This window comes from Geotrypetes seraphini, chromosome 8 (genome assembly GCF_902459505.1).
Source record: "Geotrypetes seraphini chromosome 8, aGeoSer1.1, whole genome shotgun sequence".
NCBI classification, from domain to species: domain Eukaryota; kingdom Metazoa; phylum Chordata; class Amphibia; order Gymnophiona; family Dermophiidae; genus Geotrypetes; species Geotrypetes seraphini.
The window spans coordinates 178,241,720-178,259,053 of NC_047091.1; the positions used below are offsets into that span (position 1 = coordinate 178,241,720).

The following is a 17,334-nucleotide window of genomic DNA, read 5'->3' on the forward strand; positions in this document are numbered from 1 at the left end:
ACGATAGGAGGACATTGACCTCTATATGGCTATCTTGTAATAATCAGACACACACACAAAACCTGTCCCATTAAAAAAACCTATGCTATGCCACCCCCCCAAACCAAAATAGAGGCAGGAGAGATGCCCATTCCCTCCTTCCAAGAACCCCCATCCCTGCACTTCAATAAAAATCAGCAGGAGGGATTCCCACTCCTTCTTGCCACCATGACCGTCCCCCTAACAAACTGACTCCCTCCTTCCAGGACACCCCAAACCAACCCCTCACCTTCCCCACTTCCCTTTCTAAAAACTAAATAAATAAATCAGCAAGAGGGATACCCACTCCCTCCTGTCACTAGATGCTCCCCCAACCCCTCCCCCATCCAAACCTCCCCCTACCTGTTCAAGAAGACAGCAGGAGGGATGCCCAGTCCCTCCTGCTCTCAAGCCCACCACTCCAAAATGGTGAGCCTTCTCCTTCCCGGTGCATCCTGGGATGCACAGGGAGGGGTCTAAGCCCCTGATTGGCTCAGACACCTAAGGTCCCTCCCCTGGGAGAGGCCTTAGTCATCTGAGCCAATCAGGGCCTTAGGTCCCTCCCTGTGCATCCCAGGTTGCACCGGGAAGGGGACGGCCCGCCATTTTAGATGAATGTTATTGTGGGGGACAGCTCATTTTTTTAAAAAATGGGAGCATATATTGTGCGTGTTGTCACACACACACACAAAATCTGTGCCCATTAAAAAAAGCATAATAAAAAAAGCTTCCTGTCCTGTATGTCTGAGCTGCAGGAGGATGCTGTGGGGCTTCCCCCTGCAGCTCAGCCGTTTGGGATTTTCTGTGTATGTGTTGAGTGGGTTTTCCAATGACTGGTGGAGGGGGTTAGGGCAGACATCAGTCACCTCTATTGCAGGAGAAGCCTTTTGAGCATGGATCGCTTTTTGGAAAATCGGCCCCCAGCAATCCACAGAGTCTTAACAACCGTGTTTTGTGCCCTTGGATCCCCCGAAAATCGGAATCCGCTGTTCCACGCCCGGGCCATCCTGAAAACTACTTTGTCTCACAAGAAAAAAAATTTGTGGTGTTACGCAAGAGGGCACGGCTGCACAAGTTCCTGGCAGAAGACTGGTGAAATTGCGCTCTCTCACAACATGTGGCACAAGAGGAGTGGTGTATGGGATGACGTGCCCTTGCGGGTTAACCTATATTGGTCACACTACCAGATGTTTCAAGACTCGGTTATTTGAACATCGGTCCAATATCGGTCACAAAAAATAAGCCGACATCCTGACCCGCCATTGTGCCAAAGAACGGCATGATTTTGATGATTTTGTGCGTTTTGTGCTAGAACACATTCCTGTTACCCCACGGAGGGGCAATGTGAAGAGGCTTTTGTACCAGCATGAACAGTGCTGGATTTTCTTTTTGGATACTATTTGGCCTAATGGCCTTAATCAGCGGGTGGAATGGGTGGCATTCTTTGGATGAGTGACAGTTTGAAGAATGAATGGCAGTTGTATGGACGAATGGCAGCCGTTTTTTTGGCTGTTGCTATGACAATGAAACCCGGAAGTGCTATTAGAAGTTGGATCCTGTAGTTCTTTTTAGCAATGGGCGTTTCCTGTGCCGGTGTGCACGGAAGAGGAATGAAGTTTTCCAGCTCTTACATTCCCCGAGGAACCCTTTGGGAGGCGAAACAAGGCACTTGTTGGAGGATTGTACATCTAAACCAGGGGTAGGGAACTCCGGTCCTCGAGAGCCGTAGTCCAGTCGGGTTTTCAGGATTTCCCCCAAGGAATACGCATTGAAAGCAGTGCATGCAAATAGATCTCATGCATATTCCTTGGGGAAATCCTGAAAACCTGACCGGAATACGGCTCTCGAGGACCGGAGTTCCCTACCCCTGATCTAAATGGTGCTGTGGTGTTATCTACAGTCTGGCCAGACATTTTCTACCAGTACAGCACGGCGTTTCAGACCATGGTCCCAAGCTAAGTAAAACTTTTTTTTTGCTTTTCCTGTGCCCAGTGATGGGTCTATTGCCCTTTTGATAATTACATTTCAGTGGTGGTGGTGTTTATTTTGCCGGCGATAGTACATAAGCAGCTTGGACTTTAAACAGTATTGAAGTTGTTTACTGCTACATTGAAATTTTTGAGGCTTTTTCTCCACTGGTTTGTGAAATGGTTACCGGGGGAGTGTAACCCATCTCTGGTGAATAATATTTGGTACTTAAATTTTGGGATTTTTTTCTATTACTCTTTGATTTTTTTTCTTGAGAGATGTTTAAATACCTACGTGATGTAAATGCGCATGAGTCGATTCTCTTTCATTTGAAAGGAAACGCTGGAACGAGAGGGCATACGATGAAGTTAAGAGGTGATAGATAGCAAATGACACGGGGATAAATTTGTTCCGTCCCTGCAGGAACTCAATTTCCCCATTCCATGAGTTTTGTCTCTGTGCTTGTCCCGTTCCTGTAAGCTCTGCCTTAATCACACCAACCTCGAACACTTATGATTTTAAAATGTTTGAGGCTTGTGCAGATGAGGACGGAGCTTAGGCATTGGTGGAATGTGGCATTATGACATCACAATCTGAGCTCTAGAATGTTGCTACTTAGGATTTCAAAGTGTTTGAGGCTTGTGCAGATGAGGTCGGAGCTTAGGCATTGGTGGAATGAGACATTATGACATCACAATCTGAGCTCTAGAATGTTGCTACTTATGATTTTAAAGTGGTTGAGGTTTGTGCAGATGAGGACGGAGCTTAGGCATTGGTGGAATGAGGCATTATGATGTCACAATCTAAGCTCTAGAATGTTGTTACTTATGATTTTAAAGTGGTTGAGGTTTGTGCAGATGAGGACGGAGCTTAGGCATTGGTGGAATGAGGCATTATGATGTCACAATCTGAGCTCTAGAATGTTGCTACTTAGGATTTGAAAGCGTTTGAGGCTTGTGCAGATGAGGACAGAGCTTAGGTATTGGTGGAATGAGGCATTATGACATCATAAACCGAGCTCTAGAATGTTGCTAGTTATGATTTTAAAGTGTATGAGGCTGGTGCAGATGAGGATGGAGCTTTCAGGAATGGGGCAGGAATAGGAAAAGAACTCACGGGAATGGGATGAGGAAATGAGTTCCCACGGAGACAGGGAAAAATTTGTCCCCGTTTCATTCTTTAATGATAGGCTAAGGAGTAATCAAAGGAAATCTTCTTTTTTTTTTTTTTTACAGAAAGGGTGGTAGATGCGTGGAACAGTCTCCTGGAGGAAGTGGTGGAGACAGAGACTGCGTCTGACTTCAAGAACGCATGGAATTTCTTAAGGTGAGGAGGAGATAGTGGATGAGCTATTTGGCACCATTTCTACGATTCTATCCTTGTACAAAACTGATGCAAAGATCAGAGTGAGAAAGGACCTACAGGGCTCTTAAATCACCCCCATTAAACTCCATTTATAAGCAGCTCCACACCAAGCCAGAAAAAGATTTTGACCTCTGCGATTCTCTGCTTTGGCTGGCGCAGGGACTTATTCCATCTTCCACAACCACAGGGATGAGCCGATACGTTTACTCGGATGGTCAGCTAATAGGGTTTTATGGCCTATCTGCCATCGTTTTTCTGTATTTAGAAGTGAATCTTTTGTTCCGATGGTTAATGACTGACCTTTGCTGCTCTGTGAGGTCATTACTGGAGCCACAGTGACTCAAAAATAGAAGAAGCTGTCTCCTGCAGCTGGAGAGAGAGGACACGCAGTGCTCGGCTCTATATAGCAATTGGCCTAGAGAAACCTCGGACTCTGCAGATTTATCCTGGATCAAAAAACAAAAAGCTCTCTAGAGAAGTAGTTCCTCAACTAGCCAAAAAACCCTGCCTCCGCACAAAAAGCTCAAACGATTCCCTTAAACATTCATTTCCTGCTATTCAGTAGTAAATAATCCCCCAACACCTGCACAACAGTGGAATCAAAGATTTTTTTCTTAACGATTGTTAGAAGTCTGTGAGCTCTCCTAGAACAGGGACCCCAGAGATGGGCATCAGAGATTGACATAAGGCTCCCGGGGGGCACAGACTGGAGACGTGGGTAGCTAAGGCCTACCCAGTCTGTCCTAAGTTTAATGGCTACACATCATATTTATTTATTCATTCAACTAGTCGTTAAGCCCGTTACATTAACAGGTGCTAGAATATATGTGTGTCTGTTTGTCTGTGTTTCTTTATCTCTCTCCTTGGCCGCTGTCTGTGTCCTTCTGTCTCCCCCCCCCTCCCCCCGAGCAAAGCTGTCTGCCTCCAGCACACCCCTACTCCCAAAGCAGCCCCCTTTCTCCCTAACTGTCTCTCCACGGCCCCTTCTGTCTTCCCCCCAGTGCAAAACTGTCTGTCCCCAGCACACCTCCCCCCCCAAAGCAGCCCCTTTCCCTTTCTCTCCATGGCTCCTTCTGTCTCCCCCCAGCACACCCCTCCCCCAAAGCAGCCCCCTTTCCCTCTCCCTGTCTCTCCATGGTCCCTTCTGTGTTCCCCCAGAGCAAAACTGTCTGTCCCCAGCACACCTCCCCCCCCAAAGCAGCCCCCTTTCCCTCTCCCTATCTCTCCATGGCCCCATCCCCAGCACACCCCTCCCCCAAAGCAGCCCCCTTTCCCTCTCCCTGTCTCTCCATGATCCCTTCTGTGTTCCCCCAGAGCAAAACTGTCTGTCCCCAGCACACCTCCCCCCCAAAGCAGCCCCCTTTCCCTCTCCCTATCTCTCCATGGCCCCATCCCCAGCACACCCCTCCCCCAAAGCAGCCCCCTTTCCCTCTCCCTGTCTCTCCATGGTCCCTTCTGTGTTCCCCCAGAGCAAAACTGTCTGTCCCCAGCACACCTCCCCCCCAAAGTAGCCCCCTTTCCCTCTCCCTATCTCTCCATGGCCCCATCCCCAGCACACCCCTCCCCCAAAGCAGCCCCCTTTCCCTCTCCCTCTGGCCCCCTGTATTGATTCCCCTGCTTACCCTCCCTGCATCCCGGCGTCTTCTGGCCTGCTCCAGGCCGCGATCATGGTGGCTGGCCCCAGCGAACTTCACAGGCCGCTCCCCAACCCGGAAGCACACTCCCTCCCGACGCGATCCTGTGCATCAGAGGGAACGTGCCACCGAGGACGGAAAGCGGCCCGCGAGGCCCTCCTAAGCCGGCCACGATCGCAGGCTGCCCCGAAGAGAAGAATCAGCGGCAGCGGCGGCAGCAGTGGTGAGCGAAGGCAGGACGTGAGGTGCTTGCTTCCGGTTGGTGAGGAGCTTGCTTCGGGTTGGTGAGTGAGGAGGGGAGTGGCCATATTGATCCCTGGCCGCGTTCTGAAATGGAACGCGGCCACGGATCAGAAAACACGGTGCCAGGGATCACGATTTTTCAAGAGCGCATGCGCGCTCTAGGGTTTTATTATATAGGATTTTCTACACTGTTGTTCCAGGGGAGCTCAGAACGGTTCACATTAATTTATTCAGGTACTCAAGCATTTTCCCCTGTCTATCCCAGTGGGCTCACCATCTATTAAGGATTAAGTGACTTGCCCAGGGTCACAAGGAGTAGAGAGCTGCACGGGAATGGGGACGACGGGAATCCCACGGGTCTCGAGGATCTCGTGGGGATGCCCCTCGTGGGTCTCGGGGATCCCACGGGGTTGAAGGCAGCTGGAGCTGAGAGGCTCGTCTTCTTTTTTTTCCTTCCTGCAGCACGCCACACGTAACTGACCCGGAAGTTCTTCTTCCGACGTTGGAGGAAAGGCTTCGCGTCAGTCACGTGCAACGTGCAGGGCCGAATGTGGACACTGCTAAGCTCTGCGACTTGGCGGACCTGCACAGCTTTTGTCTTTTAACGTAGCAGTTTGAAAGTTCCGGCAGCAGGTGGGACCGGGAGTAGAACCCCAAAACCCCTCCCCCCCGTATAGAATGCATCGATCAGAGTAGCATGTGATGTGGTGGGAGGTTCTCTGTGAAAGAAAACACATGAAAAGCCCTCTGCCCTGCAGGTTTTTAATGTCACTTCCTTCTTGGAATCAGCTGCTGTTACTAGAAAAGGGGGCATAAACATTGAGAAAGCCTTCAAATGAATATTTTCCGATTTTACAAGGCTTGTACATAGGGGCGTAGCTACAACAGAGCAAATCCGGCTAATTGCCCAGGGCCTCCTACCTTTTCAATTCTGTCGCTATGGTCGTTGCCATTATAAACTGCATTGAGTGGGCAGAGTTTTATGCTTGAGGAGAGGGAAAAGTGCTAGTAGAGAGAAAGAGCGCTCCATTGCAACCTAGAAAGAGACCTGGGAGTGATGGTAGACACAACATTGAAGGCGTCGGCGCAGTGCGCCACAGCCTCAAGGAAAGCAAACAAAATGTTGGGTATCACGACCAGGATGAAGGAAGTCATCCTGCCACTGTATCGTGCAATGGTGCGCCCGCACCTGGAGTACTGTGTCCAGTACTGGTCGCCCTACCTCAAGAAGGACATGGCGGTACTTGAGAGAGTCCAGAGAAGAGCAACTAAGCTAATAAATGGCACGGAGGACCTCTCATATACTGACAGACTGAAAAAGCTGGGGCTTTTCTCTCTGGAAAAGCGGAGACTTAGAGGAGCCCCAGGTACGTTAGATCGATTGTGAGCCCACCGGGACAGAGAGGGAAAATGCTTGAGTACCTGATTGTAAAAACCGCTTAGATAACCTTGATAGGCGGTATATAAAATCCTAATAAACTTGAAACTTGAGACATGATAGAAACCTTCAAGATCATGAAGGGCATAGAAAGAGTAGACAGGGACAGATTTTTCAAATTATGGGGAACCACAAGTACAAGGGGACACTCAGAGAAATTGAAAGGGGAAAGGTTTAGAACAAACGCCAGGAAGTTCTTTTTCACCCAGAGGGTGGTGGATACATGGAACGCGCTACCGGAGGATGTGATAAGCAGAAGCACGTTACAGGGCTTTAAAGAAGGTCTGGACAGGTACCTGGAGGACAAAGGGATTGAGGGGTACAGATAGGAGTAGAGGTAGGTTATAGGGATAGGATTAGAGGTAAGTTACAAAAATTAGTCAGGGACCACTGTTCAGGCAATAGGCCTGATGGGCCGCCGCGGGAGCGGTCCGCTGGGCGAGATGGACCTCTGGTCTGCCTCAGTGGAGGCAACTTCTTATCTCCTCAAATCTACCTCTCTGCTCTCTCCTTCAGTATGAAACTCCGCCCACTCAATGCTGCTCCATATGGGGTTGGGTAGAATTTCTATACATCAAGAGCCAAAGAAATAAGTTTACTGATATCTGTGCTGTGCAGAATATGGTCTGACCCAGAAAAAGGTTTTGAAGTTTCATCTTTGGTGATCCCAAGTTTTGCTGCACATGACCGACGCGAAGCCTTCCCTCAGACGTCGGGGGAAGACTTCCGGGTCAGCTACATGTGGCACGCTGCAGGCAGGAAAAGAAGACGAGCCTCTCGGCTCGAGCGGCCTCCAACCGCTGCTGTTATCTGGACTCGAATGTGGGAGGCCAGCACGGGACACAGAAGGGAAGGGGTAAAGAGGGAGTGCGTTTTTGGACACAAAAGGCATGAACTTGGGAGAAAGGAAGGGAGGATAAGAGATGCTGAGGTGGGGGAGGAAATAGAAAGGGAGAATTGGGCGTGGGTGTGTCAGTGAGAGGGAAAGAGATGGTCGTGTATACAAGGAATGGAAGAAAAGAAGAATTATTGGTCATAGGGAGGGAGGGAGGTACAGATGAAAGGGAAGAGAAAGATGAGAGGAAGAAATGTTGTGGTGGAAAGGGAACAGTGGAACAGACTGAAAGGGATGCAAAAGAGAGGAAAGTTGGACATAGTGATGAAGGGAATGGAGGGAGAGATGTGGCATGGTGCTGGAGAGGGGTGATAGAAGGAGAAATGGGCATGAGACTGGTGGGCAGGGGCAAAAGATGAGAAAGGGATAAATGCTGGACCATGGTAGGAGGAACCAATGGACAGCAACAAAAGAATTTACAGAAGATGGGAAAGCTGAAAAAAGAAACTGGGACCAACTTTATGGAAAAATAAGTCTCCAGACAACAAAGGTAAAAAACGGAATTTATTGACTAAAATATGTTAGCTTTAGGAAATGTCTTTGTATTGTGTTCAAAAGAAAAGGAAATGCATTTCTGGTTTTATTTCTACAGTGTTGAAGTACTTGCTGACCCTTGCTGTGACTGGTGGGGATCCCCAAGCACCGCCAGCAGAGGACCTCCTCTAGAGACAGCCAGAACTCCCCTCCACCAAGCGCAGCAGTCGCTGGCAACATCCATGAGCCACTGAGGTGCCAGCACCTGTGACTCAGGGACGCTACTGCTGCTTGCCAAGCTTGGCAAAAGGGACCCCAGGCAAAGGAAGTCCTCAGCTGACAGCTTGGGGGTTCTCATCAGCTGAGTATTTCTATTTTTTATTTACATTAGAGGCTCTGGTAGAAACCCGTTTACAAAGTATGTATTCTTCCCAATTAATATTTCCAAATTAATAAAGTGTCTTTGTAAATGGGTCTCTACCAGAGCCTTTAATTCAGTAGCATAAGTAAATGAAATAACTACTTCTGAAGTTTATAGGGATGGGTGGGGACGGATTTGATTCTTCTGGGGACGGGTTTGATTTCTGTCCCCGCGCAACTCTCTAACAAGGAGCAGCGTTCTCAGGGTGCTGAGGCTGTAGCTTTAAACACTCTCTCCTGCATAAGATATGCAGGACGTGCTGAGGGATGATAGTCCAGTAGCATCATTAGGGGACGCCCTTGAGGAAGCCGGATAGGCGAAACATGTCGGGTGAAGTCAGTCCCCAGCCAACACTGAATAAACAGCATTCAGATAAGTACTTTCACTGTACAGTGGTGCCTCACACAACGAACTTAATTCGTTCCAGGAGCAAGTTTGTTATGCGAAAAGTTCGTTATGTGAAATGCGTTTTCCCATAACAATACATGTTAAAAAAAATAATTCGTTCTGCAGCATAAAATATGCTAAGATGACATAAAAAAAAGATAAATTTGTCAAAATGGTCAAAATGGTGGTCTTGCTGAGGCCAAACTCTTTGACGAGGTCACACTGTTTTACCCCACATTCACTCCTTCTAATTATTTCCCGTTTCATTTCAACAGAAATCACCTTCCTGCTTTTTTTAGAAGCCATGATATATAAAAAATATTGAGTTTATCTTAAAAGGACGACTGTATACAGTGAGAGAGGGCAGTTAAGCGCAGTGACTAACGACTGCCTGCAGTGCCTGCGCGGAAGGATGCAATACATCGGCAGCTCGGGCGACTTCGTTGTGTGAAACGAAGTTCGTTGTGTGAAACGAAGTTCGTTGTGTGAAGTTCGTTGTGTGAAACGAAGTTCGTTGTGTGAAACGAAGTTCGTTGTGTGAAACGAAGTTCGTTGTGTGAAACGAAGTTCGTTGTGTGAATCATGACATGAAGTTCGTTGTGTGCAGCGTTCGTTGTGCGAGGCGTTCGTTATGCGAGGCACCACTGTATATTGAAATTTTGAGAAAGTGTGATTTAAGAACTGAAGACTATTTGAATATGTTATGGTAAAACTGATGAGGTAAACGGAGAGGCAGCTGGTCAGTGAGGAGTGCAGAGCATCAGTTTTGAGATTAAATCATTGCAAATGCAGTGCATATTTTCCCGATGGTTAGAAATATCATTAGTTGGAAAACACATCTGAAGACACAGCTTAAAGAGTTATAAATATACTAGTATTTTAGCCCGTTAACATTAACGGGTGTTAGAATATATGTCTGTCTGTCTTTCTGTCTGTCTGTCTCTCTCCCTGGCCCCCTTTGTCTGTCTGTCTTTCTGTGTCTCTCCCTGCCCCTGTGTCTTTCTTATTTTCTTTCTGTCTCCCTTCCTCCTGCTGTCTGTCTTTCTTTCTATCTATCTATCTGTCTCTCTCCCTGCCTCCTATGCAGCAGCATTTCTCTCCCCCCACTTCCCTGTGCAGCAGCCACAGCAGTATTCCCTCCCCCTCCATTTCCCTGTGCAGCAGCCACAGCATTCCCTACCCCTCCATTTTCCTCCCCCCACACCACCTCCCTGTGCAACAGCAGCGATTCCCCTACCTCCCCTTTCTCTTCCCGTGGTCTGATCGGCTCCCTTACTGCCAACCCCCTTCCCTTCCCACGGTCTCGACAAACCTGCCGATTCCAGCAGCGTGTGCAGCACTCTACACACGCTGCTTCGGGGCCTTCTACTGCCCTGATTTACTCTGGCACGTCCCTGATGGCATCATCAGAGACGCGGCAGAGCAAATCAGGGCAGTAGAAGGCCCCGAAACAGCGTGTGTAGAGTGCTGCACACGCTGCTGGAATCGGCAGGTTTGTAGTTGGGACCACGGGAAGGGAAGGGGGGGCAGTAAGGGAGCCATGTCTCTGTCTCGCAGCGGGCTTGCCGGCTCCGGCCAGCCAAAGTTCATTTTTTAGTTCAAAGCCGACGCTGCGTCTCCTCTCTCGATCCCCGCCAGAGTCGGAAGTCTTCTCCGACTCTGGTGAGGTTAGATAGAGGAGCTGCGGCGTGAGCTTTGAACAAAAAAAATGAACTTTGTCTGGCTGGAGCCGGCAAGCCCGCTGCGAGACAAGAGAGATGCGTGGTAAGCGCGCATGCGCACTCTGCCAGCCACGGAACTGGCAACACGGCATTAAGAGTGCGCATGCGCGCTTAGCATTTTATTATTATAGATGAGGCTACACTATTAAAAATATTTTAGTCCGATGAACGTCTTTCTCGAGCACGGAGCTCGAACAAATGATCTGGAGTATTCCTCGGCTGCAGGAGGTGTGCAAGCTGAAGCATCGGCACTCTCTATTAGAGAATGACACGGGGGAAAAAAAATCTGTCCCCTTTACCGCCCTGTCCCTGCAGCATCCCCCCTTCCCTCCCGCCACCTCACCGCCCTTCAGCAGTCCGAGAATCTCCCTCCCTCCCCCTTACCTTCGCCGCGTGAAGAAACTTAAGGGAGGGGAAAGCGCGCGGTCACCGATTGCGTGCGCCCGGCCCCTTCCCTCCCTCCCCGTGAATTTCAGGGGAGTACTGTAAAGATATTCCATTTATGTCAAAAATAGTGCGAATGTATCCAGATGTGTCACGATCTACCCCACAGGTGTCAAAGTCGGTCCTCGAGGGCCGGAATCCATTCGAGTTTTCAGGATTTCCCCAATGAATATGCATGAGATCTATGTGCAGGCACTGCTTTCAATGCATATTCATTGGGGAAATCCTGAAAACCCGACTGGATTACGGCCCTCGAGGAGGTACTTTGACACCCCTGATCTACCCAAAAGAGAAGCAGTTTCTTATCTTAAGACCCCCAGGCCTTGCGGTTGGGTGCGATGCTCATTCTAAGATACCCCTGCAAATGTGTGATGGTCTATCAAGGCAATAGATATGGGTTTTTTTAACCTTAGCAGTTGTCAACGTTTATTTCTGTGTAATTACTTTGTGAGATCTGCTACTTCAAAATTAGCTCAATGAAGTTTTAGAGCTCACCCGGTCACATCTTTAATTTTCCTTTGTATATATCAGGGGTTTCCAAAGTCCCTCCTCGAGAGCCGAATCCAGTCGGGTTTTCAGGATTTCCCCCATGAATATGCATGAGATCTATGTGCATGCACCGCTTTCAATGCCTATTCATTGGGGAAATCCTGAAAACCCGACTGGATTCTGGCCCTCGAGGACCGGAGTTGCCCATCCCTGACATAGACACTCAAATCTAGGGGTCTCAAAGTCCCTCCTCGAGGGCCGCAATCCAATCGGGTTTTCAGGATTTCCCCCATGAATATGCAAGAGATCTATGTGCATGCACCGCTTTCAATGCCTATTCATTGGGGAAATCCTGAAAACCCGACTGGATTCGGCCCTCGAGGAGGGACTTTGAGGCCCCTGGACTAGATTAACTCAATAGTGCCACATAAGAAATGTCAAACCAGTCTAGACTAGGGGTAGGCAATTCCGGTCCCCGAGAGCCAGAGCCAGGTTAGGTTTTCAGGATATCCACAATGAATATGCATGAGATGGATTTGCATGCACTGCCTCATTGAGATGCAAATCTATCTCATGCATATTTATTGTGGATATCCTGAAAACCAGACCTGGCTCCGGCTCTCGAGGAGGGACTTTGGGGACCCCTGGCATATATTATTAAGTGAAATATTTCGGTTAAATTCACAGCTTTAGCCTTTTACATTGTGGACTAATTCTACAATCCGGTATACTTGATTTCCTGGTGTATTTTTGATAACTTCTTGAAAGATGTCAAAACTGGTATTGTATTATTTCTTTGCTTTTGGCTATTTTGATTGTCAAAAAAGTTAAATAAAATAATAAATAATTAAAAAAAAAAAAATACTTTGGTATTCATACAAGGAGTGTAACCAGAAAAAAAAGCCTAATAGTTGCCAACATTTACCGGGTTACTTTGTTTGTTACCTGAACCTCCACTGCCTCGGGTACAAGCTTAGACTATAAGACCTCTGGGGACAGGGAAACCTCCAAGTCGATGAACGCAGACGGCTTCAATCGCGTTCAATCGATGCATAAATAACGTTAACGCTTCCTGAGGGACTGCAGCCAGTCACGTTTTTAGGATATCCATAACGAATATGCATGAGAGAAATGCAAATCAATCCCATGTTTTATTCATTGCAGATATGGCCTTTATACTGGGGTGTCCAATGTCGGTCCTCGAGGGCCGCAATCCAGTCGGGTTTTCAGGATTTCCCCAATGAATATGCATGAGATCTATTTGCATGCACTGCTTTCAATGCATATTCATTGGGGAAATCCTGAAAACCCGACTGGATTGCGGCCCTCGAGGACCGACATTGGACACCCCTGCTTTATAGGATGTCAGCTCAGCTGCACAAACAGTTGATCCCAGGGGCAGAGGGGTGGGGGTGCTCTTACCACAGCTGCCTTCTTTCCCTTATCAATGGCGTCCGCCGTCACATAGAGGGTTGCCACGCCATAGCTTGCCCACACCAGCGACACGGGGATGAGGGCTCGGAAGGCCTCGCCCACTTCGTTGGCATATCCTGCAACAGAAGGCAGAACCTGAATGAAGGCAGAACTCGGGGGGGGGGGGGGGGAGGGAAGGAACAGTCCAAAGTGAAAGAGATGGAGGGGTCAGAGAAATCCACACCCATGCCTAAGGCCCAGCTCCCTAGAGAAAGTGCTCATTGAGGAAGAAGGGCCAGGTCAAAGACTGGTTAATATCACAGTGAGGTAACCAGTTAGTGTCTGCAGAGACGTCCTCTGAGTGCCAGAAGCATGAACTTCCTTACAGCACTGCCCTATAGCTGCCACCAGTGTGAACTTCCCAAAAGCAGTGCCCTATGGCTGCCATCAGTGTGAACTTGCTCACCACAGTGCCCTATGGCTGCCACCAGCGTGAACTTCCTCACCACAGTGCCCTATGGCTGCCATCAGTATGAACTTCCTCACCACAGTGCCCTATGGCTGCCATCAGCGTGAACTTCCTTACCACAGTGCCCTATGGCTGCCAGCAATGTGAACTTCCTTACCGCAGTGCCCTATAATTGCCACCAGCATGAACTTCCCCATTGCAGTACCCTATGGCTGCCATCAGTGTGAACTTCCCCATCGCAGTGCCCTATGATTGCCACCAGCATGAACTTCCCCATCGCAGTGCCCTATGGCTGCCACCAGTGTGAACTTCCCAAAAGTAGTGCCCTATGGCTGCCATCAGCGTGAACTTCCCAAAAGTAGTGCCCTATGGCTGCCACCAGTGTGAACTTCCTCACCGCAGTGCCCTATGGCTGCCACCAGTGTGAACTTCCTCACTGCCGTGTCCTATGGCTGCCAGCAATGTGAACTTCCCCATCACAGTGCCCTATGGCTGCCAGCAATGTGAACTTCCTCACCGCAGTGCCCTATGGCTGCCAGCATTGTGAACTTCCTCATAGCTCCGACAGCCAAGGCCTGTTCATTTTGGTAGGCTGGGTTTCCTGCCTGCTTTTGCCCAGCAGTGCTCCGGAGGTTTGAGGGAAACGACCCCCGAGCATACTCTGATTTCATGTTCTGTTCACTTGCAGTTGCACTGGAATTAATTGCATGCTTTCTTTCCAAAATGGTTAATTGCCCTCCCCCCCCCAACCCAGAGAGGGTGTCTCCCTTCTCCCAGCTCCAGACTCACCCAGATATCGCACCCAAGTGTCCCTGTATAGGTCACTGTCCTGCGGGGACGCCGGGGCGCCCATGCCGATCCCCAGTGCACAGCCCCGGGCGGCGGCAGCATGTGTGTGAAGGGCAGGCAAGGCTGCGACCTAAGGGAGCGTCGCCAAATTACAACGGCCCTGGGTGGAACCAAAGTGTGGGCGTTCCCCCACCAGAGGGGCGTGGTTTTTCTTAAGGGGGAAATACACGAAATGCGGATCCCCTCCATCTCGTGCGTTCCACCTTAAAATCCGGATCCTGCTTTCTTTTCACCCAGTCTCTGCTTAGCATCGGAGTGTGCACTTGGGGAGGGGGGGGGGCAGAGCTTCTCCCGGTGACCTTGGCCAATTCATGAAGTGAGTTGGCCCGGGACCGGCATAGTTAATGAGGGGATGGTCGAGCCAGAAGTTTGATAAGAACATAGAAGCAAGGCTACCACCACTTGAAAGGAGTACGCAGCGCTGTACACTTTGACATTTAATATAGCATTTATAAACCACTTATAATCTAAGTGCTTTACATTCAGGTACTCAAGCATTTCCCTCTCTGTCCTGGCAGGCTCACACTCTATCCATCTAGGTACATTAGACATTTAATAGACAGTCCCTGCTCAGAAGAGCTTACAGTCTAACTTGGACAGACAGACATAACATATAGGGTTAAGGATGACCTTGAGTCATTAATGTAAACTCGTCTTGCCTGCCCTTCACACACATCCAACCTGCAGCTCAGCTGTTTGGGACTTTGTGCCCATGTGTTGAGTCGGTTTTCCAATGACTGGTGGAGTGGGATTAGGGCAGACATCAGACTGGAAGTCTGCACGGGAATGGGGATTGCGGGACTCCAGCAGGGATGCCCCCAGGTCTATGGAACTCCTGCGGGGATCCCCCCCCCCCCCAAGGTTCATGGGAATCTCGCGGGATGGAACCAGGATTCCCGAGGCCTGGAAAGAGAATTAGTGGAAGAGAGACAAAAGCAGAAACGGGGACCAAGATGATGGAAAAACAAAATGTCCCACCAGCTATAGCAAGGGAGGTGTTCATTTTGAGGGGGGGGGGGCTAAGCTCAAAGTGGGAGGCCTAGCCCTCTCTCATGGCCACTAATTGTGTTTAGTACAAAATGAAGAACTTGCTGAGTTTGTTTTGGGGTTTCCAGTTCAGTTTTGGCACATTTTTCTTATGCAACCAGTGTCCCAAAAAGTGCCTCACTCAAATCTGATTTAAATGATTATGATGCTGTATTGTTTGATTCTTTACTCATTGCTGCATTAAAAACCATTTGTGGCTCTTGGAAGGACCTCTCACAAGTTACCTATGCCAGATGGTGGAACCAGCTTTGTTTGCTCCCCGAGGGCCACAATCCAGTTGGATTTTCAGGAATTCCCCAATGAATATGCATGAGAGAGATTTGCCTGCACTGCCTTCTTGGTATGCAAATCTCTCTCATGCATGTTCATTGTGGAGATCCTGAAAACCTGGCCTGCCAGTAGATCTCGAGGACTGGAATTGGGCAGCCCTGCCCTAGTGGCAGCTGTGCAGTTGGAGAAGTCCCTCTCGGCTTAAAGCAGGGGTGTCAAAGTCCCTCCTCGAGGGCCGCAATCCAGTCGGGGTCTCAGGATTTCCCCAATGAATATGCATGAGATTTATTTGCATGCACTGCTTTCATTGTATGCTAATAGATCTCATGCATATTCATTGGGGAAATCCTGAAAACCTGACTGGATTGCGGCCCTCAGGGAGGGACTTTGACACCCCTGCTCTACAGATATGAGCTTTATATTGCCAAAAAATCCAACTCTTTAATTTCTTTTAACAAGAAACGGTCAACCCTGCAGTCACATGACCTAATGTCTATTCTAATTCTTTCCGGTGATGTTATGCATCTCTTATTTCTGTTCGCTGTTATTTGTTTATATTGTATTTTATTGTTGGTTTAAATAAACTAAGACTTAAAAAAAAAAAAAATCAAAAACTGTCAGAAGTAATTGCTGCTTTTTATGGGGACAGGTAACTTTTATGGGGGATGGACGGGGACATAGGAGATTCTTTGCGGCTTTGGGCAGGAACAGAGGGGATTCCTCGTGGGAACGGGCGGGAATGGAGGGGATTCTGGCAGGGACGGGCAGGATTTCAGTCCCTGCGCAACTCTCTATATCAGACTCAACTCATTTGCAGGGTGTCAGGTCAAAAGCGCGCCGGGACAAAGGCGCGCCCAGACAATTGAGCGCAGCGCGCACCGCTCTAAATTACTGTTTTTAGTGCTCCGACGGGGGGGGCTTGGGGGGGAACCCCCCCCACTTTACTTAATAGACATCGCGCCGTGTTGTGGGGGCATTGTGGGGGGGGGGGTTGTAACCCCCCACATTTTACTGAAAACTTCACTTTTTCCCTGTTTTTAGGGAAAAAGTTCAGTTTACAGTAAAATGTGGAGGGTTACAACCCCCCAAACCCCCCATAACGCCAGCGCGATGTCTATTAAGTAAACTGGGGGGGTTCCCCAACAAAACCCCCCATCGGAGCACCTAAAAACTGTAATTTAGAGCGGCACGGTGGCGCGCTCAATTGTCGGCGTGCACTTTTGTCTTTTGCGCCGTTGTCTATGAACCCATTTGCAGGGGAAGCCTTTTGAGCATGGATCCTGTTTGGAAATCGGACGAAAAAAAAAAAATATCAGCCCACAGCGACCCACAGAGTGAACGACCGTGTTTTGTGCATCTAGCCCTAAGAGTTTGTGTTTTGTGTAGTTTAATTTTGTGGTTAACCATTATGCGTTGTTAATAAGATTATATTGTGTGTATATATGAAAAATGTATGGAAGAAATGGTATTACAATTAGTACTATTATGGGGGCGGGGTCTGGGGCAGAGATTGGGCGGGGTCTGGCCTGCCACTTAGCCTATGTTTTAGATTTCAGCCCCTTCATTTGACTGAGTTTGACACCCCTGCCTTAGAGGGAGAATTGCTTGCAGCATTGATTTCAATGAGAATAATTAGGGGCTACAAATTCCCTGCTACTTTGGGGTGCACATGTAGAAAACAGAATTGCCTTGTGGATCTGGGTAATTTGGGATCTGTAAGGCATCAGTTCAGTATGATTTATTCCCTGTCCCTAAGCCTTCAGGAGCCAGGAATGCTGAACAGATTTTT

General features: G+C 48.7%; 1 protein-coding gene across 1 annotated transcript in view; it reads right to left on the reverse strand.

The window, feature by feature from the left end:
- Positions 1 to 14,336, reverse strand: part of MTFP1 (mitochondrial fission process 1) — a 33,927-nt gene extending 19,591 nt beyond the window's left edge. Inside the window, exons 1-2 of the mRNA XM_033957321.1 lie at positions 14,169 to 14,336; positions 12,920 to 13,047 (exon numbers count right to left, since the gene is read on the reverse strand). Of these exons, the coding sequence (XP_033813212.1) occupies positions 12,920 to 13,047; positions 14,169 to 14,232 (192 nt within the window). The 5' untranslated portion in view covers positions 14,233 to 14,336. The remainder of the gene's footprint in view (positions 1 to 12,919; positions 13,048 to 14,168) is intronic.
- Between the last annotated feature and the right edge of the window lie 2,998 nt (positions 14,337 to 17,334).